The sequence below is a fragment of the Mauremys mutica genome, chromosome 5, assembly GCF_020497125.1.
Source record: "Mauremys mutica isolate MM-2020 ecotype Southern chromosome 5, ASM2049712v1, whole genome shotgun sequence".
NCBI lineage: Eukaryota > Metazoa > Chordata > Testudines > Geoemydidae > Mauremys > Mauremys mutica.
The window spans coordinates 117635473-117658268 of NC_059076.1; the positions used below are offsets into that span (position 1 = coordinate 117635473).

General features: G+C 44.9%; 1 protein-coding gene across 1 annotated transcript; it reads left to right on the forward strand.

Annotated features, from left to right (window-relative positions):
- Positions 1-205: 205 nt before the first annotated feature.
- MSX1 (msh homeobox 1) lies at positions 206-3089 on the forward strand. Its single transcript, XM_045019089.1, has 2 exons — positions 206-784; positions 2525-3089. The coding sequence occupies exons 1-2, from the start codon at positions 313-315 to the stop codon at positions 2953-2955; spliced, it is 903 nt and encodes a 300-aa protein (XP_044875024.1). The 5' UTR covers positions 206-312; the 3' UTR covers positions 2956-3089.
- The last annotated feature ends 19707 nt before the right edge of the window (positions 3090-22796 follow it).

Here is a 22796-nt window from a genome sequence, read left to right on the forward strand (position 1 = left end):
ACTCCAGAGGAAAGTTTCCCACTAACATCCTCGCGGTTCAGCGGGAGCAAGAAGGCAGCGGCCTGTTGATAGTAGCGAAGTCCCGCTCCGCGTCCAATGGGAAGCCGCCGTCCCACCCCTCTGCGCGCTGATTGGACAGCGCCGGAGTTCGCTTGGCCTTATTAACAAGTCCTGCGGGGAGCTGGGGCTGAAAAGTGCCCAACGCCCCGAAAGCGACGCGAGGGACTTGCTGCTGCCCTGGCTGGTCACAACCCCCATGAACGGCGGCTGCCGCGGCTCAGCGCTCGGGTCGGGGAGGAGGACTGCCTCTGCATGGCCCCCGGTGTTGATATGACCACTGTACAGCTCGGGGTCAAAATCGAGGAGTCTCCCGCGTCTGCTTTCAGCAAGCCCAGCAGCTGCGTCCAGGCGAGCGTGGCGGCGATGGGCGGAGAGCAGGAGAGTGACAAGCCCAAAGTGTCCCCCCCATCCCTCCTGCCTTTCAGCGTGGAGGCGCTCATGGCTGATCACAGGAAGCCGGGGGCCAGAGAGAGCATCGCCACCAGCCCCGAAGGGGCAGTGCCCCTGGCTGCTGGGACTTCCACTCATCAGACCCACAGTCCCAGGGTGGGATCCTTATCGGGGGCAGCAGAGACGCCGGCTTCCCCGCTACCGATCAACAGCCATTTTTCTGTCGGGGGACTAGTAAAATTGCCCGAAGATGCGCTTGTCAAATCGGAAAGCCCCGAGAAGCAAGAGAGGACGGCCTGGATGCAGAACCCCAGGTTCTCCCCACCTCCCCCTAGTAAGTAGGAGATCCGATTCGTGTGGCTAAATTGAATGTGTGAATACAGCAATGTGCCGGGTATGTTGTGTGCACTAGAACGCAAACTCCAGAGCCCTGAGTCCGGATCACAGGGGAATTCCACAGGACTGATGTTTGGGACTCTCTAGTTTTAAATTTCATTACAGAGAAGCCACTATTTCCCTTCGCCTCCCCTCCCCCCATAAAAGCAAAAGCTCCCCCAAAGCTATTTGCACATCGCATTGCGTTGAATCAGGTTGGGACAATCCTTGTTGATCACTAGAGCTGGAGTTCCGCTTAAGCGAAGTTAGTTATACCGAAGTTCCAGTGCAAGTTCTTTTCCCAGCACGTTTAATATGGTATCTTTTAAAATAAATTATTTTAAGTGTTTCTAATGGCAGAAGATGGCTTCAGAGTTTCAAATGGAAAGGAGGAATTGAAATGTCTCCTACCAAACATTGTTTGGGGGAAAAATACTTGTTTGCGTATGTCAGTTCAAGTTTTGATTTGAACGAACCATACACATTCTCCAATCATGGCTTCAGCTCAGTGGTGATCTTGTTGAAAGTGGGTTGTATTATTTTGTAGCGATACACATAGAGATCAGGTTCTTAAATCCTGATGCTTCAGTCTTGGGACTCGTTACAGGCGTCATGAGTGCAGGCTCTGTAATCGCAAGTGTTTTATATTGAAAGTACATAAATCTGCAATTTTAGATTTTTTTCCACTTTACTCTCGATAGAAGTAAAATTCTAAAAATATCAAACCGGATGAGCTCTATTTACATTAAAAATGTCTAATTATTGTGCAGAGTTCCAGAAATTCTGTAAACGCAGTGCAGGAGGATTCTATCTCTGGTTCTCTGTGGGCCCAATTCTGCTCGCCTTACTAAATAAAACGAGCAGAATTGGATTTCTACCCATGTTGCCATATAGAGTTCAGCCCGGTGAAACTCGTTCAAAGGCCCTTGAGAGAGGACGGCCTCCAAAAGTGAGTTGTGTGCATATTTTTATGGCTTTCACTTATTTATATTACAACATGAGCGGATGTATTTTGAACTCAAAATAAAAGAGGCTATAGTTTGGAAGAGTCTCTTTTACATTCTAAGTTAGGCCATAGGAAGCAGAAGGGATATGAAGGTATTAATAGAGCGACAGAGTGTTAATTCAGAGTTCATAATTAATTACATGCTTAATCTCTTTCCCAGGGGCCTAATGAAGAAGGTGTGAGCCTGAGAAGGCCTGTCGGTTTTATTTTTCTAGTTTAGTCCAATAAGAAAAGACGACACTGACACTTCCTTGAGGGTCTTCTCCCCCCTCTGTCCTAGGCTAACACCGGCATCCCTTTTGTGTCTTGTACATTTAAAAAATTAAGCGGACACTGAGGCTATACGAGCACCTGTCCCAGTGCAAAGTGGCTGCTCTGTATGAAGGCAAATGGATGATCCAGCTATGAGCCCTCCGCGGGCGCTAGGAGGCAACGCTGGGGCTGTGACCATTTGGGGGGAGAGTTTGGAGCCCTTTGTTACACACGCTTTGAAAAAGGCTCCGCAGGAGGAGGGCGACCGTTTCACAAGCGCTGTAGACACACGGGGAGATGGGCGCGCTCCATTTGGGCAGGGGTTAGGGGCTGAATGTTACCCCCAGACTCAACCCCGCTCCCCGCCTCCCTGCCAGGTGCGATGTGCTGATAACCAGTTGGCTTTTCTTTGTCCTTGTTGCCCCTTCTCCCTCCCCCCAGGGCGGCTGAGCCCCCCGGCCTGCACCCTGCGCAAGCACAAGAGCAACAGGAAGCCTCGCACCCCGTTCAGCACGGCGCAGCTGCTGGCGCTGGAGAGGAAGTTTCGGCACAAGCAGTATCTGTCCATCGCCGAGCGGGCCGAGTTCTCCAGCTCGCTGAGCCTCACCGAGACCCAGGTGAAGATCTGGTTCCAGAACCGGCGCGCCAAGGCCAAGAGACTACAGGAGGCCGAGCTGGAGAAGCTGAAGATGGCAGCCAAGCCCATGCTGCCCCCGGCCGCTTTCGGCATCTCCTTCCCTCTGGGCGGCCCGGCGGTGGCGGGCGCTTCGCTGTACGGAGCCTCCAGCCCCTTCCAGCGGGCAGGGCTGCCCGTGGCCCCCGTGGGACTGTACACGGCTCACGTGGGATACAGCATGTACCACCTAACATAGAGGAACCCACCCGACAGCAGCCTGCCTGCGGCGCCCCCTCCCTCACAAGCCAGCGGTCCAGCTCCTGTCCCCGCCTAGCCATCGTGTCCCCACCAACCCCCCCGCTTGGCTTTCAAGCGCCCCCCAACCCACACGCCCCCCCTGCACCTTTCGCCCCAGTTCCACGCTCCTCAAACTCTGCGAAGTTCCTAAGAGCCCCTTTGCAGAGACTTCCAGCCACCGGGCTCCACGGTCAAGTCTGCCTTTGTTTGCGTCTTTTAGCTCTTTATTCTTCTGCACCCTCGCTGCGTTTAAACGTTGATCCGATTTCCACAAGCTGGTCCTCCCTCAGATCCCCAAACCAGGAGAAACCTAAAACATCAACCATCCTTCCAGCTCAGACAAGGGGCCGTGGCTCCAAGTCCCGTGATTCCTTCCCAGGTTAATTCCGAGACATGCAAGCAGCGCTAACAGTTTGGGGATAGACCATTTATTTGGGAAGGGTTGGCGTGGAATTGAAATAACAAAGGCTGAATGCCAGGAACGCTTTTCTGTCTCTCTCGCAAGAAAGAGACAAAATGTACAATAGTCTTCTCCGTATCCATTTAACAGCGCTGTCTGTTATCTGTGTTTCTTCCTCCAACAGCTCCTTTGGAAGGGGCTCTGTGTACTATGTAATATACTGTATATTTGAAATTTTATTATCATTTATATTATAGCTATATTTGTTAAATAAATTAATTTTAAGCTACAGTGCTTGCCGTATGTTGATTGCCCGTTGTCTCCACACCAGACTTGAGCTAAGGGATTCAATTAGTTCTCCTCCCAAACAAGACATCACTGTGTAGATGAGATTCCGCAGCGAGCACACATGAAAAATACTTTCCTTGTGCCAGGGTTATATACATGGTGTTGTATTGCCCAGCCTGTAACATATTTTTAGGGTGTACTCCCGAATTTATTCGAATTTTACTTCTTAAAAGTTCCCCTACTTTTTTTCTAATGCGAAAGAAATATCCTGACCCATCTAACAATTTGCACTCCAAATGAATTAATTGCTCGGTAAATGTCAGAATCCTGGAATGAAGAGGTTAGATGCACGGGGAATGCTGATCTCAGCTGATTGCTTGCGGAACCCAGTGTCCACTAACCTTGTCCCAGATTATTTCAAAATCCAGTTGAACAGAATAATTTCCCCCCGAATAGTCACATTTCAGGAGCCCCAATTTCCTGTGCGATTAAGTGAAGTAGGTGATACATTTCTAACCCGAGTGCTGCTGATGAGATTAAAAAACCTCAATCCCCAGCAACTCCCAGAGTATTGCGGGAGTATTAACCCGCTCTGAAGGCGAAGCTGGTTTCTCATCTGAAGTTATCGGGGCTACAAGCAAAACATAACTCGATGGCATTTCACAGGGAAACACGGGGCTATCGCTTCCTCTCCGCCAGGCTGCGCTTTGGGGCTTTGAAGGATCTATGGGCTTGAGGGGAATGCGTAGGGGGCTCTATTCAGTTTCTGGTTGAAACCGATTGGAGTCACTCCGAGGAAGGATGTAGGTAACTTGGTGTGCTAAGTAGGAGCACATTGCAATCCAGTCCGGCCTGGTGTGTGTGGGGAGGGAGACGGGACTTTGCCATCACTGGGTTGAGGGGCAAGGCCGGTTCGTTGTATCAAGGGGCACTGGAGACCTCCATGCCTGTGTTGGGTGACAGCGCGATCAGTGGTGAAAGCCAGCAGCAGGCGGGCCGGGGGCTGGGAAGTGGAGGGGACAGCCCTTGCAGTTTGGGGGTGGGGGGTTAGGGACGCAAGTCTCTTAAAGGAAAGAGGTGGGGGACAGCTAGCAGCTCAGGAATTCTGCCCTTGGGCCCTGTAGGATTGAAGTTCAGTTTAGCGCTGGCGCCTGGAGAGCTAGGGGGGACCCCGATCCCTCAGGTTTTCTGGACTCCATAACTCTTACAAAGGTCAATTTCAAACCGGCTTTGATTGAAGTTTGGACTTGTCAAAATTACCCTCAAGAAAATATTAGCGACATTAAAGGTATTCAGTTACAGCGGGGGAACTCGTGTCAGACATCCATGGGCCAACTCGGGCGATCGCACTCAGCTCTTTGGTATTGTAAGGGAAAACCTACAAACCCCGCCTGCCCAACGCGAAGGTCAGAAGTATGAGGCTGTTATTTCCCCTGTGGACGCAGATCTTCGAACAAATGGGGGACTCGAGCTCAACCCGCAGGATCCCACCGCGTTTCAGGATAAGTCCCCCACGATACGTGCCCACTGTTGCTTTGACATGAACGCGCCCCATAAATTCTTTCTAGCCGTGCCACTCAATCTGATTTCGGTTTGCGAAGGAGCGCTAGGCAAGGACTTCTTCTCCTCTCTGTCCTTATGTTCAAGCAATGGCACCGGGCTTGTCCCTGCTCCTCTTGCCAGCAATTTAAAACAGTAAAGTTGAGGCAAAGTTAGAAGAGACGTAATTGCTGTAATGAGCCCGGGCAATCTTCTGCAGGCACAACATGGCTCCAGCGAGACTGTAGCTGGGGGCGAAGCGGGACTTTTATCATCTTCTAAATATCCATGATGCTTTCACTAACTCAGCACTACATACCTGCGCCTTGCCACTCTCCCAAGCGCTTGCTTTTCTAATCGCCCCGCTCTCATCTTTCTCCCCCCCTCCAGCTCCTTTCCTTTTTCTTGCGAGCCCGTCTTTCTGTCCTTTCTTTTCTCCGCTTTGTGACAATGACAGCGGCTGTAATAATGACAAGAGCGCAGAGCCCTGTGCTGTGGCGAGACGCGCCGAGATGCGAGCGATTTCCCACGTTCTGGCTCGAGGAGAGCGGCCTGGGCTAACGCTGCCGCCCGGGCGATTAGAGCTTGTACCAGAATTCACCTTGGGAAGCGCTTTGCAAAAGATCAGACGGCAGGAGTCACCCCAGCGTCTGCAGGCAACACGCACTGTTGGCTTTTGGGAAAGGGGGGGGGGCTGCCACCCTCACCTTTGCCTGCCCCTCCGGGTGGATATGAAATTAATCACCCACAAGATTTGAAATCAGAGCGATGCCCCCTTTCATCTCTCTCCCTTACTCGGTTTTTTTTTTTAACATTATGACAACTTGGGGTGGATCTGTGAAGCAACGAGTCCTGCCGACCGCGTCTTTGCTTTAGCCCCCGCCAGACCCGTGGGGTAAAGTCCCTGGTTGCTCAATTAAACCCAGATGAGAACAATTAATAACTAAGTAATGACAATAAGTTGGGAATCACACGGATGAACGCGCCATGTGAATAGGAAAAGCTCACACAAAAGAGCAAAAAGGATTTGTCGGCTCTTTTTAAGGGGGAATTGGCTTTTCTTTTCTCTTCCCTCTGGCTTACCAGCAAATAAAACTCACTTTGGTGTCTTTGTCGCCTTAAGGAGCTCAGTGGGCAGTTGGGAATGAGAATGGCTGTTTTCCTTTCAACTTGAGGGTGCTGGCGCCACGCAGCCCCAAGGATAGAGAGTAGCCAAAGCAAAGTTTCTTAATAACTCTCCTCCCGCCAGGCAATTCTCTCTTACACAAACAGCGTATCCCCACGCGTATCGATGGAGACTATGCACGCACAACGTACAGAACACAAGGAGATCCCCCCACAAATCCCCCTAGTATAGAACATTGCATGTAAGACACCCCCCTTCCCCGCACACTGTGCTATAGTGAAAACAAACCAGACAAAGCCCAAGAGGGCGCCTCCTATGTAAGAAGTAGCATGTTAATGCAAATCTCTACAGAGGAAATAATACACACAGTAGCCAGATGAGGGGGAGTGTAAACAAACGAAAAAGGAAGCCATTTTGGTAACTCTTTCCCCCCAAACGAGTCCAGTTGCAGTACTTTGTTTATGGATACATTATACTCACAATAATTCAGCCTTTTAATACATGTGACCAGCCAGCAAATATCTCCAAACTTTAACAATGACATACAACCCCCCCCCCAACAGCAAAGTGTGCTTGTCCAAATAGTAAGTGGAGAGCCAACATTCAAGGCTCCTGTTACAAGGTGAAATAGTTGGTTTCCCACCAGTTTAAAGCAGGGAAGCAGGCTGCTCCAAAATTAGGGTCACACTGCTCTTTACACATACAGCGAACAACTGGAAAAACCTGCTGCAGAAATGTCTCACTAGAGCAAGGTTTTATGGTGTTTAGGGAATTTCTGGCCATTTCAATGTTTCTTGCCGAATTTAAGATTTAATTTGAAATGCAGTTTAGTGTCTAGTCCCTCTGAATGTGACTCTGATGACATGTTGGGTAAAAGTTTCAAAAGTGCCTAGGTGATTTAGGAGTCTAAGTCCATGACTACACACAGTTCTTGTACCAGGTTAACTATTCTTGTTAGAGGTATCCATTTCCTACCAACATAGCTGCACCTACACTAGGGGGCTTGTACCCATATAGTTAAAGCAGTAGAGTTTTTGAGTGTAGATAAGCCCAAAGTCACTATTGAAAATGAGACTCAGGCTCCTAAGTCATTTAGACACTTTTGAAAAAAATATTCTAAGTGTGTAGTCAGTGAAACTGGAGCTATAGCTCCGAGGGCTCATCTACACTACAAATAATAAATATTAACACTTTACACATATGGCTGTATCAGTGACTTCAATATACAATGCAACTGGCCACTGACTGGGATACAACAAGATTCCAACTAACTGTGTTCCCTAACCCGGTCAACCCATTTTACTTCCCCGGTAATGCAATACATTTAAGGACCTCCGCTCACTACAATTGGAGCTGTGTTGTAATGGAGTAAGGAGACAACTGTGTTATAACAAGGTCACCTACCATAGCTGCATTTGTGCTCTAGATAGATGTCATGTGCCCTGCCCCTTCATCTCACTAGGCTGTTGATTCTGAAGCTATTATTATATATTTTACTGCTTATCATTTTAGGAGAAACATCCTGTGAGTCTGAGGCTCTGAATGAACCTCCTTGTGATGGGGTGTCCACCCTAAGCAAGGCCCAAAGGGGTAAATTAGGCCAATTAACCTATAGGATGCACCTGGAGGAAAGCCAGGGGGTGCTAAGCCCTAACTGGCTGAGGAAGTCCAGCTGGGGGAGGAGCTGGATGGGGTTTATAAAGCCAGGAAGCTGGCAACAGAAAGGAGCTATAGGAAAGTAGTCTACAATCACTATCTGGGAGAAGGGAGGTGTGTTTGTGTAGCTATTTAGAGAAGATCACCTGTGATTACTCCCTAGGAAGAAGGAATTTGGGCTGGCAAACCCAGAGGAGTTGAGAGACCTAGAAGTTATGGAAGAAGCTCAGGGAAAGGCAGCAAGCTTCAGGAGGGAACAGATCATGGCTGCTGTCCAGTGGGTCCCTGAGCTGGAACTCAAAGCAGAGAGTGGGTCTGGGTTCCCCTACTGGCCACTGGGGAAGTGGCTCCATCAGGGCAGTGCTGAAGAATGACTGCCTCAGACTGACTTTGTGCGAAAGGACTTTGGTACCCCTGAAAGGGGAAAACATGTAGTGACCTGTCTGGAGGGCTGAGTCATGAAGAGGTGGCTGCAGTTCCTGGACTGAGAGAGGGGCTGCTGAGAGAGGAAAAGACATGATTGAGTGGGACCACTGGAAGGGGCATAGGCCTGTCAGAGCTAATCCCTGTATCTGCTAGGAGGTGGTGCAGTCCAGGGGTGAGTAAAGCACATACCACACTCCTATTGACATCAGCATTGTAGGATCAGGTCCTAAATATATTTGATTTAGCATGGTTGGATTTACTGGGGAGGATGTTCCACAGGAATAGGGACCCAAATCTGAAAGTGGCTGAACATCTTCACTTTCCCCTAAAGCAATGGCCCCCAAACTTTTCATGGTTGTGAGCCCCATACCCCTGTCTGTGCCCCTCCCCAGGAAACAGGGGAAGGGGGAGAGGGGAGCACAGACAGGGGTAATGGGGCTGCAGCTGGGGGCACAGCTGTGGCTGGGAGCACTGCTGGGGGCAGGGTTGGGGCCAGGTCAGGAAGGGAAGCTGGCCCAGGCTCTGCTGCACCCCCCACGAACGTTCCTCTGTACTCCCCCTGGGGGGGGTGTCTCACAGTTTGGGGACTTCTGCACTAAAGCCAATGGGATCTGAGGATGCTCAGTTGCTTTTGGGGGGATCAGCATCTGCCAGCTCTCAAACCTAAGGATGCAAGTTTTAAAGGTGCAATTAAATGGATATACTTTAAGACAATTACTTTATGTATTTTGTTCTCCACAAACCATTTGGAGTGGAAGGGAAAATGTAAGATTTAGGGTTATTGAAAGCACCCTGGTAGCAAGGGGTAGAAAAACTTAGGGGAATTGGAAAGGGTGTAAGTAGGGTCTGAAAGTTCTCAGGAAGGGGGGAGATAATAATTCCATTTCATGTAATTATATAATGGGTGTATGTTTGACATCATATGCAAAGATTAGCTAATGTTAGTTCAGAAATATGGCTGAGATGTTTGAAAAATTAAAGGGCTAAGGCCCACAGGTATTTATGCATCCAACTCCCATTTATTTCAATGGAAATTAGGAACCTAAATATCATCGATCTGGGCCTAAATTCTCTGTTATTGCCAATGGATGAAACACACTTATGCCAATAGAGCTGCATCTATTTACATTAGCAGATAATCTGGTCCAAGATTTCTAATTCTGCTGTATTGTCCATCCTCAATTTTGGTGATAGATTAAATAAATAGTATGCATTGAAGTTTGTTTTTAAAAAAGAAAGCAGGATTACAAAATACTATATATGTGCCTTGGAATTTACTTAAATGTGGAATAGACAACAGACCTTCATAGAGTAACAGACTTTAAAGCCAGAAGGAACCATTATGGTATGTTTTATATAGTGCTTTGCATGTTCATGCTATTGTACAAGTGCTAGGTAAATAATATTAGATAACAATAACATGAATAGTAATTTAAATGGAGACTTTCTTTAGCGATAAGCTCTGCTAAATGTTAGCGACTTAGCTTTAACTGATGTATATTTAACTGAAGTACCTTTATCTGATGAGCCAGTATCTAAACTCAGAAAGCTCTGAAATTTAGGGCTTAAGACATCTTTAATTTAGGAATTTTTAACTAAGGTATCCTTCACATCAGCATTGCTAAATGAGTATTTGATAAGTGTATTCTGAACTGTTTTTATTAACTAGGATACCTGAACTACAATTAACTAACTGAAGAAATAACAAGGAGTCCTTCTGGCACTTTAGAGACTAACAAATTTATTTGGGCATAAGCTTTCGTGAACTAGAGCCCACTTCATCAGATGCATGAAGTGGGCTCTAGCCCACGAAAGCTTATGCCCAACTAAATTTTAGTCTCTAAGGTGCCACAAGGACTCCTCATTGTTTTTGTTGATACAGACTAACACAGCTATCACTCTGAAACCTATTAACTGAAGCATCCTTAACAAACTTGTCTTTTTCTCTGGAGGCCTTAGCAAAGGTATCCTAATAAAGAAATTTCATAACAAATACATCTTTAAATATGTTTGTTTTTTAAACTAATCCAGGCCAAAACCATGGGGGGAAATAGAAAGCTATGATGGACATGTAACTTTAGAACATTCATAGTTTTAAATCAATGTTTTTCTTCAATGTGCACAGTTTTTTCTTTCTCAAAGAGAATTCTAAAACCAGGTAGGTTTGATGTTCCTAACTGCATTTGATTTTGTGTTACATATGCCCCCAAATTTCCCTTGAAATAGACAGGGCAGTGATTTTTTTTTCAAGCTTTCATAACCTTAAACAAGAAGGAATCAATTGTTGAAATAAAAATACATTTTAAAATTGAATTTTGGGCTGAAACTAATTCCTCTTAGAATGAAAATTTCTATATTGGTTTGAAAACGTTAAACTACTATTTGGATTAGGATCTCAGTTTCACTAGAGTTTACTAGTAGTGAATGCTATAATACGTGTGAGAGACAAGGTGGGTGAGTTAGTATCTCTTATTGAACCAACTGATCCAAAATCCAGTGGAGTCGTTCCATGAACTTTAGCAGCTTTGGAGCAGATTCATAAACTGGTGCAACTTCACAGTGGAGTTGAATAGAGCCCAACATATGAGTGAATTGTGGTGGGTTGGTTGTGACTCCAGTTAAGGAGTTTTGAATTTAATTTATATACAAGTGTGTTAGTGTATACATAAAGATTTTCATGTGTATGCACACACAACATTTAAAGTGTATATTTTCATTTAAAATATTTTTGTCACAATGCCTGAAAAGTTTTTACGCCCTATGGTAAACATCAACATTTACTGTGTAGATAGCACTACAGTAACATACACACTCTGACAGACCTGAACACAGACTTTAGAAATCAGCAGAATTTGTTTACACTGCAATAAAAACCAAAGGACGCATCAGTTAGTATCAGAAGCTTATCTTTTAAATATCCAGAAACAGTTTCTGTGCCTTTGATCTATTCTGTCAGGCACTACTGGAAAACTGCATCTCTAACTACTGCATTGGGCATAGGACACAACTTGCTGGCAGCATTCACCAATATTGACCCCCTTGGGACATGCTTTCTGGATGCAGATAAGTGACATTAGCTCATGTTCTAAAAAGCTTTCACATAAAGAAAAAGCAGAATGTGCAACATTTCAGTGGATGGGATGATCCATTTACAAATTACTTATGTCTCTTTTCTGTTCCATCTGTTAGGCTCTGACCATATAATGATGAATCCCTCTTCAGGCAATATTCCTATTGACTTCAGTGAAATATTGGCCCGAGTGGGGGAAAAAACATGCAGGATCAGGCCTCACTTCTGAAATACTTGCAAGCGCTGCATTGTGCCTTAAATTTATCACCAGAACTCCTTACTGATATCAATGGGAACTTTTGTTTAAAATGAGATCACACAATAGGACATTGGCTTCTGTTAGGATGTGGTGTGGTCTAGTGGCTAAAAAACTAGTCTGGGCTTCAGGAGACCAGGGGTCTATTCCAGACTCGGCTGCTGGCCTCAATTTCCCCCATCTGTAAAACTGGGATAATGATGCTTATCTTCTTCATAAAGTGCTTTGAGATCAGCTGATGAAAAGGACCATATAAGGCCTAGGTGATAATATTTAAAGCTTCTCTTATTCTCGTCTTCCCATGTAAACTGAAGGGAAGGAACAATATATTGCATGTATTAGATTTGAATGGATAAGAGGGCACTATCAGTCCAAGTTACACAGAGAAGAGTGCAAGCAAGACCACTTTAGTGAAAAAGTGAAATGCACTGTTCATGTCATTATGGTAACAACACCCAAGCTAGAAGCACAGCCAAGGGACAAGTGATGTATATCATGGCCATGTGCAGCCAGAAAGAAGGTGAGAGTGCACTTGGAGAAGTGGCTCTGAACACAGCAGTAAAAAGTCCACACAATAAGAAATCAGTGTGCTCAAGGCAACACCCAACAGGGAGGCTAATGTGACCAGAACAGCTCCCATTGTAGGGGGAAAATGGTGGTGCTTTACATCATAGGTGTGCCATGTTGGAATGCCCAAACAGCAACTAGGAATCCATCTTGGCTGCCCTTCTTCTCCCTCCTCAGGTATAGTTTCCTGCCCTTTCTACCAAAAGGTGGGAAACCAAGCAACCATGTGACCTGTAATCTGCCCAGTAACAGCAGGGCATATAAGGGCTAGCGCATCAGAAGGAAGGGGCTGCCCTTCTGAGTGGCAGAGTTGGAGGTGCTGCTGCTGCTGCAATTGTTGGAGAGCACAGCAGATATCTCAGCTCTCTAGGTTGCCTTCAGGAGTACGCTGAACACCATGCTCATTCATCTGGTTGCGGGAGGGTCAGTCTCACTTGCATGCAGAGAGTGTCATCAGCTGCCACTCTCACTGAGGACAAACACACACTCACAATGTTGCAGGGAGAGTATAAGCCAAGTCATTGCTGAGGCAGAGTTGTCGTCATATGATCCTGAGGTCCACTCCTTCCCTGTGGGTTCCACCTACCTGGATGGAGTCTGGAGCTGTCTTGTTGTTGCGAGGGTCCTCAGAGCTGCAAGACATGGTAGTGGTCCATTGAACCTCCATCCTCCTTACCTGGGTCCTGTCCTAGGAGCGGGAACTTACCCTCAGTCACAGTCTGCATACTGCCAGTCCTTTAATTACCTTTGTCATCTGTTGTGGGGGTCCTTGCTTTACCTGCGTTCCTATCCATTTGGTTCACCTCTGGTTTACCTTGTTTACAACTTTTGATGGTTTAATAAATACCTTGGTGTTTACACACACACACACATCCTAGTTGGTTTACTTTTTTTAAAGGGGCTAACAACAAACCCCAATGATATATGCAGGTGAGGGGATGTTCCTTTAGACTGGTTCTCTTTCGGCCTTACTAACCAGTCAACATCATGTGGTGATTGTCAGAATGCTAGGTCCAGTGCAGAGAGGTGAAAGCCAATGCAGAACACACCCATAAGGGAACAGCAGCAGGAACTGTCCAAAAAACACTGGGTAAGTCTCAAACATGTTTGGTCAACAACATATCTCCAGGGTGGTAAGGTAAAAACACATGCTGTCATAGGTTTCACCCCCACTTGGAACTGTTGGGTTCCAATGTGGGGACCCGCATGTATCCCCCCACCCTAAAATCCTAGGGTAGGTCTCCTTTTTGCTGCCACCACTCGGTCGATTCACGTGGGCCGAGACACCCCTGTTTTCCCCCCCTCCTCTTTCCAGAGACGTTCCCTGGGGAAACACAGATCAACTCACAGAGAGAGAAACCTCCCCCCTCCCCTCTCTGCCCGGAGATAAGCTTGTCTCACCACCGAGAGAGAGTTTCTTAGCCCCCTCCCCCTGTATCCACAGTAGAGGGATTTAATCAAATCTTTATAGAAAGAATTTATTAAAAGAAAAACAAGAAAATACAGAATCTCTATGAGTCCAAGCTGGACACTCATAGGGTATAACCTTGCTAAGTTCTGGAGAGAATTCTCTCTCCTTCTCAGTACAAACAATACAGGCAGAATTAAGAATAATCAATAACAAACACACAGAATTGCAAACATAGGATTATTAGATGAGGACACAAAGTATCTTTCTAATACTCACTATCTTGACTAGAAGAAATTAGTTCAGAAAGATGGAAACTTGCAGAAGACTTGATTAATACATCTGGACCCTTGTAACTCCAAACGGCTAAGAACAACACACACACGAACAGAGAGAAAAAGTTCCCTCCTAGGAATTTTAAATTCTCTTCCCTGATTGGTCCTCAGGTCAGGTGTTCACCAGGTACTATGTGTTAACCCTTTACAGGTGGAAACTTAACCCTTAACTAACTATTTATGACACGCCGCCCAAATCGCCACAGTGGGATCCACTGGCGGTGATTTCCTCCTAGACCTGTAAAACAAACAGAGTAATAAACCACATGCACTATTACATAGACTACTAAGCATTAAAACATGTAAGAACACTTTTTAGCCACTTGATTCTGGGAAACTTTCACGAGAGAGTGCATCAGCAACTTTGTTGGAAGCTCCTGAAATGTGTTGAATGTCAATGTCAAAGTCTTGGAGAGCTAAGCTCCAGCGGAGAAGTTTCTTGTTGTTTCCCTTGTTGGTGTGAAGCCACTTTAGCGCAGCATGGTCAGTTTGTAGCTGGAACTGCCGGCCCCAAACGTATGGTCGTAGCTTTTCCAGGGCATACACAATGGCGTAACATTCCTTTTCACTGATGGACCAGTGGCTTTCCCTCTCAGACAGTTTCTTGCTGAGAAACACGACAGGATGGAAGTTGTGATCCGGTCTTTCCTGCGTTAGAACCGCTCCTACCCCACGTTCAGATGCATCGGTAGTAACTAGGAAGGGTTTGTCAAAGTCCGGGGCCCTTAATACAGGGTCAGACATGAGCATCGCCTTAAGCTGGGTAAAGGCTTTGTGACACTCATCAGTCCACTTAACTGCATTTGGCTGGGTTTTCCTGGGCAGATCAGTTAATGGGGCAGCGATTTGGCTGTAGTGTGGTACAAACCGCCTGAATATCCGGCCAAACCTAAGAAGGATTGGACCTGTTTCTTTGACCTTGGGACAGGCCACTGTTGGATAGCCTCCACCTTGGCCTGTAGGGGGTTGATGGTTCCTTGACCCACCTGGTGTCCTAGGTAAGTCACTCTGTTTTGGCCTATTTGACACTTTTTGGCCTTAACAGTTAGTCCTGCCTGCCTGATGCACTCAAAAACCATTTTCAAATGTTCTAGGTGTTCGGGCCATGAATCAGAAAAAATGGCCACATCATCGAGGTATGCAACTGCACAGTCTCCCAATCCCGCTAGTAGACCATCCACCAGCCTTTGGAAGGTGGCAGGTGCATTCCGCAGTCCGAACGGAAGCACATTAAATTCATACACCCCTGCATGGGTGATGAAGGCAGATTTTTCCCTGGGGGGTTCATCTAGTGGTACTTGCCAGTACCCCTTGGTTAAGTCAATGGTAGAGATGAACTGGGCACATCCCAACTTTTCCAATAGCTCATCAGTGCATGGCATTGGATAGTTGTCTGGATGAGTTACAGCATTTAGCTTACGGTAGTCCACGCAAAAGCGTATTTCCCCATCTGGTTTGGGAACCAGAACCACTGGAGATGCCCATGCACTGGTAGAAGGGCGGATGATACCCATCTCCAACATGTTGTCAATCTCCTGTTTAATAGCAGCTTTGGCATGAGGTGACACCCGGTAGGGTGGGGTTCTAATCGGGTGAGCATTACCTGTGTCAATGGAGTGGCAGGTTTGCTCAGTCCGTCCTGGGTTGGCTGAGAACAAGGTGTCGAATTGAGTGCACAGTTCCTTGCTCTGTTGCCGCTGTAGACGTTGCAGGGTTGTGGAGAGGGTCACCTCTTAATTCTGTTCCCTGATTGGTCCTCAGGTCAGGTGTTCACCAGGTACTATGTGTTAACCCTTTACAGGTGGAAACTTAACCCTTAACTAACTATTTATGACACATGCAAACAATGGTGAAACAGCATCATAAATACTGGCAACTCTTAGTGAACTTCTAGAGCAATATGCTCCATACACATGTAACCCACATGCTTGCACCGCAGTACTTAGTGGTGTAAATAAGGGAAGAAACAGTGAGGAGGACACTTGCTTTCTGGTTTGGGAACTGGGTGTGCCAACAGACTTGCCAGAGCTGAGTGAGGTGACTGCTGGATGGGCCAGAATAGTCCCCACACTGGGCATGGTGGGCACCGGGTCTGCTGTTTGAAGCTGCTTAGGTGATTTCCATTGTGGTCTAGCAGCCTGGCAGGATGCACCCAGAGTCACTGACAGAGGAACCGAAAGGAACCCCAAGGGGTTGGGGAGGAGTTAAGATACTCAGTGGTGGGGGGGCAGCACAGGGAGCAGAAGGGTCAGCTGTAAGAATTGTGTTCTTGGTACTTTGGCAGGTGTTGGATTTAGACTGAAGGCTCCCTCAGCCCACTGGAAGGGAAGAGGACTAGAATTGTGTGACAGGCTATGTAAGTTGCAGCTTGTCCTTGCAGAGATACAAAGGGAGTTTGAAGGAGACTGTGGGGCTATGACTTGTTTCTCAGACATCAAGAAGCTTATGTGGCTTACAGAGTTTGGACAGCATACCACAGAGTCTGAGAAAGATAAATCCTTCCAAAGAAGAGCCCTGCAGGAGCATGTGTGCATGTGCATAAATTATATTTTTGTAATTGATCTTGCAATAGTAACAAGTACTAAAATTTGGGGAAATGCCCCCTGAAGATCTTGTCTTTGAGAGTTGTTATTGACAATATTCACAATTGTTTTGGGTTAGAAGTAAATTATGTATTCATATAGATTTTAGTAAATATTTGTCCTTTAGAGGTTTTGTGTCACTCTATCAGAGATTTAACACTGAGTTATATACATCTGTCTACCAGTCCTGAAAAGGCTAACCTCTTGTCTGTATCGCAGCAGAAAAGCCTGCTGACACATAGAATCATAGAAGACTAGGATTGGAAGAGACCTCAGGAGGTCATCTAGTCCAACCTCCTGCTCAAAGCAGGACCAATACCAACTAAATCATCCCAGCCAGGGCTTTGTCAAGCCTGACCTTAAAAACCTCTAAGGATGGAGATTCCACCACCACCACCTCCCTAGGTAACCCATTCCAGTGCTTCACCACCCTCCTAGTGAAATAGTTTTTCCTAATATCCAACCTAGACCTCCCACATGGCAACTTGAGACCATTGCTCCTTGTTCTGTCACCTGCCACCACTGAGAACGGTGCTCCATCCTCTTTGGACCCCCCTCCCCTTTCAGGTAGTTGAAGGCTGCTATCGAATCCCCTCACTCTTCTCTTCTGCAGACTAAATAAGCCCAGCAGAGAGCAATGCTATACCAGTTATTAGCAGATTGCCTTCCCCAAATCCATCATACATCCATAGTGCACACACAATGGGCCTAATGAACTCTTACACATTTTGGTGAGGATGAACTCAGGCTCAAAATGAAGAGCCCCAATCTTTGTCCTGATGTAATGGTTAGGCCCCATGTCATGTTTTGTTTTTGAGTGTTTTGTTACTTATCTGTGTACTTCCGATGAACAGCAGCTATGCTTAAACAGTTCAGTCAGTGAGAGACTAAGGCAATGTGTCATTTTATCTTATCTACTACTTTCTATTTTGATGTTTAGACCACCCTTCATCAGTCAGCCCATATCTGTTAGTGCAACAGTTCTTGAAGATTTAGTTGTTTGAAATTTGAATAAGGTATAATTCATTTTTTACAGTACAGTTGTGTATCCATTTTCCTTTTCTCCTAGTTGGGTGTTTGTATGCATTGTATTTGGCCTCACTCCTGCGAAGATTTATGGACATGAATAACTGCACATGTGAGTACGCCCATTGACCTCCATCTTGTGTGTCTCATTGAACTAAGTAGAATTGCTCATGTAGGGTAACACTACCAATGGACATGAGTGTTTCCAGGTTCTGGCCTGTTTTTTGTAACTTTGATCTTTATAGTCATATTCAAAATCAATACATTTCAAAAACAGAGGGAGTAAATCCTGGAAAACTTACATTTTAAGAGCGGTACTTACGGGTTCAAGACATCTTACTTTGTTTTTGACTAGTAAATGTTTTCTATTTTGACATCGTAAATGAAACTTTATTGACACATTATTGAACTATTTATAATCATACTACAGATGTATTGTAGCTCTTTTATTTGATTTTAAAATAGTTTGTTAAAAACAGCATAATATCCTTAACCTATTCTCCTACATCTTAATTGAGGAGAAGATGTCATTTATGGTAACATGCCAGTTAATATACAAAAAGCTTAGGCCCCGATCCTGCAGCATCTACCACATGGGCAGACACTTGTGCTTGCTCAGAGCCCCACTGTCTTCACTAAGGCCCCTTCAGGCATAGGGAGCTGTCAGTGTGCAATGAATTGTAGGCTCAGGGCCTTAGATATGATCATAAGGCTGAACATCTTTCCAGCTCTTCCTCGACTTAACTTTCACAAACTTTCCTCCATTGCTATGAGAGCATCTCCATCCAGATTCTATTTAGTTTACACTGGTGTAACCATGGAGGGGTTCTGTTGAAGTGGAGCTGAAGTGGGGTTCTGTTGAAGTAGAGCTGAGGCCAGTGGAGTCACTCTAGATTTTCACTGTTGCAACAAAGCAGAATTTGGCCCCTTATCCTCTCTCTAGGACCACTTCTTGCCCCAGCTCAGTTCAGTTCTGCAGCTAGTCCTGGCACAATTTTCATCTCATGGTCCACTACCATCATGTGATAATATCTGCTCCAGTCTCATTTCCGTGCCCATTCCCAGCTCCAGCTTGACTCAGTCCTACCATCAGCTCTGATCCAAGCTACATTTTTATCCGCAGCTCATTTCTGGTATCAGTTTTCCTCCATTCAAACCTTTACCTCCAGCTCCTATGCAACTCCAGCATGCCCACTGTCTTTACTGAGTCCTGACATAGATTGCACTGCGCTCTATGGCGAGTGAAGTGGGCCCAGAAACCTCAAAGGAAAATCAGATGAAAACAAACCTTCACAGCTCTCCAGAAATTGGTGTCAGCTGAGCTCCCTGATACAGAGTTTTACGGCGCTATAAATCAGGCTGAAAATGTAACCAGAAGCCCCGTTAGCTTTCTGTTTCTTTTAGCACATCCGCTTCTTGTAAAATTCAGATTAGAGGGGCTGGTCTCTGTAGAACTTGTTCCCTCTGAACCCCATAGGGCCATAAATCAAAAACCTACAAGTCACCACAACCAGCGGATTCTGGGTTTCATCATTTTATTGCCTTTGATGAGGTTATGTAAATGCTTTTTGATAATGTTGACCACTAAATCCTCAGTTATACTCTTGGAAGCTGAAAAATTTCTGTATTTTCCATGGCTCAGGTATTTATTTCAAATATCTAGTATTATCTTATTTATTTTTTCCTGCAGCCTCTATTCATAGAAGTAATTTCCTTGAAGTCAGTGGCACCACTCACATCAGTAGGGGCTGCAGGATCAATTGTTTTATTATGTGAGCAGAGGAAATGGAATGGGACGGGACGGGACTCTTCAAGAATCGCTGCAATGAAAAAAAGCTGATTTCATGTTGATGTGTGAACTATTTCTTTAACTTTGATGTGTGATTCAGCAGCATGTAAAATGATCAGATGAATAACACAGTGTATGATTCCTTCACTAGATAACTCGTTTGGCCGCACAAAATGATGGTTGTATAACCTCAGGGGCAAGGATTTCACAGTCAGACTGCGAGCATGAATGATAAAACTGTTTCAAATCAATTCTGCCTTTTTAATGACAGTAAATCAAAGTAGGGCTAGCAAACTCATGATAACCCAGAGCTAAGTCACACAAGCCCATTCAGTAGTGCATCAGAGCTTGGTCACTGCCTCAATTCAGTGAGCAATATGAACCGGAAATCATTACTGGAGAAAGGAAGGCTAATTTTTGCCACCCTGTTTTTGAATCCGATGCCATGTAATATACAAACAGGTTCTGAGCCTGCCCGTACTTTTGTTTTACCTGTCCACTTCCAGATGTCACAAGTCCATGGTCAGCAGAAGAATTTTTTTACTCCCTCTTCCTTCTCGTTGGGACAGATTTCTGTCCACCACCATGATTACACCACTATTCAGCATTCCACTACATTTTGCGGGGAAGGCTAGCAAAATGATTCTTTGGGACACACAGCTGATATAACAGAGTCATAAAACATAAACATGCTTTTGGGTACAAATTGCATAAATAAAATTGCTGTTTTTAAATTCAAAATGGTAGTAATGTCACCCTGTAATTTCTCAGGGGTAAGTTTAGTACCAGTGTTCATTTATCAGTTTTTAAATTAAACCATAAGCACATAAGAACAGCCATACTGGATCAGACCAATGGTCCTTCTAACCCAGTATACTGTCTTTCAACAGTGGCTGATGCCAGGTGCTTCAGATGGAATGAACAGAACTGGGCAATTATGGAGTGATTCTATTCCCAGTTGTCCAGTCCCAGCATCTGTTACTTAGAGGCGTAGGAAGATGCAGAGCATGGGGTTTCATCCCTCATGAGGTTCTATAATAAGACATAAGTTATAAGCTTATTTGTCAGAAACCAGGAGCCTATTGTGCTAGGTGCTGTACAAACACAGAACAGAAAGATGATCCCTCCCCCAGAGAGCTTACAAGAATTTACAGTACAAGTACACCCATAGTTTCATATTTCTAATTATAAATAACATGTGGTCTGTGGCGAAGACTGTCACAGGCACTAGTGGGAATTAGGTTGCTAACTCCAATTGACTTTAAATGGGGTTTGGATGATTGCCCATTTTGCTTTTGAAAATCTCTACTTACGCTATTAGCAATATGATTAAATCTCAGAATAGATGCTGGTAAAGTCTTCAAAAGTTAAGTGCCTAAATCACTTTTGAAAATGAGATGCAAGTTCCGAAGTCATCTAGGTGTGTTTGAAAATGTTACTCATTTTCATTGTCTGGCTAAACATAAAGTGGTATTTTAAAGGCTTGTTAAAGATTCTTCTGCATATGTGAGAGTGTTAAATTAGGACACCATCTGCTGTCCAACTGGGGTCCAGCTACACTTGGCTAACTGCTAAAGTAGAATGTACTATGGTAGCTATAAAAATAATTGAAATGAATAGTCTGTGTAATGTAAAAAAATTACCTGTCAGATGTTTTAGTCTATAGAGAACTATACAGAATTATGGTGTGTGTGTGTGTGTGTGTGCATGCGCGCATGCATTGAATGGGGATTTCTTCCTGCATTCAGAGTTTCCCCTATTCGCTAAAATAGGGTTCAGATTTTCAGAGCAGCTGAGAAATAAAGGGAAGCAGTAGCAAATGGAAATCAATAATATTTCTCACTTCCCATTCTCCAAAGAGTTGTGCAAACATTACCTAATTATTCCTTCCACTACTGCTGTGAGAAATGTAAGTTTCATCCTTATTTTACAGTTGGGAAAATGGAGGCAAAGAGATGCAGTGGCTTACCCAGGGCCATACCATGAATCTGTGTCAGAGTCAAGGTTAAAAGGCAGGACTTCTTGATGCCCATTCCCGTGCTCAACAAACCTCTATTCCTTAAAAGTCCCCAGATCGTACAAACCTAATCACTGACATATATCAAACTTAATAGGGTAGATGCTCAGCTTGCATAAAATGTCAGGGCTCCATTGGCTTCACTGGAGCCATAACAATTCACACCAGCCAAGGATCTTCCCCAACATGTCTCTTCTGAGCTGGATGCCTAAGGGTTCATGCCATGTTGAATGAATGCTGTTAAAATAACCACAGACTGGAGGAAGTTGTGTACCAGAGAAAGTGGCTTTTGCAAAACAAATAAAAAATGAAGTGAATTTAGTACTCCTGAAAAGTTTTGGACAATGATCTTGGAGATTAAGGATATTCAAAGAACAGATCCAACACAGACCTCAACAATGCAAGCTACCTCAGATTGTCTCCACACCTTTAACATTGAGAAGTTAGCTTAGTCTCCATAGTCACTCAAGCTGTGGCCTTTTTGCTGAGACTGACAATTAGTTCTAATAATAGAGGAGGTTTCTATACCATGGACATCTGTCAATCACAAATAGAATTGAGACCACCAACTCATTTCACATAGGCCACTGAATAACCACCAGATGGTAATGACTTTCAGTCACTATTAACTTGGGCCATATTCAAACCAGTGACCTAGAGGTGAAAGACTCCATCTCCTATTACAGATCTCCTGCTCTAGTGCCTGGGCTAAATTAGTTTCAGGTGTCAAAGGTAGCTTGACAGGCAGTTGTTGACTCCTCTTAGAAAACTATTCTATTTAGGGGTAACTTTGCTTATAGTCTACTTTTTATTTATCTTCCCCTGTTCTTTATTAATAATCAGGATTTCTTTTATTTTGTTAATAGGTCTTTTGCTCCTACCACTTAAAATGGCAAGACTATTCCAGAGGAAGAAAGTTCAATTAGTTTAAACATTTGATTAATGTCTGTTGTAAGACAACTGTATCAATTCACTCTGGGGAGTCAAAACAACTCCTGTGATAGGGATAATAAAAGTGGAACAAACTAAAGACAGAGGGTTAAGTGTTTGAGTGCAAAATAGACTAAGCTGGCACATCTGAGTTTTGCCCTGTAATGCAATCTTCCCAAACAATCATCAATTAATTCCTTTATTAGCTCAAACAACTAGGAAGTCATACTTTGAACCAGGGACACATGTATATGTCTTATTATAATATTTACTTACAGATTAGTTAATGTAATAGTTGTCTTTCAAGGTTAGACACAGCATAAATAGCATACAGTTAACTCCTCTCAATAGATATGTAGCATCAAGCTATCAAAACAAGTAGTAC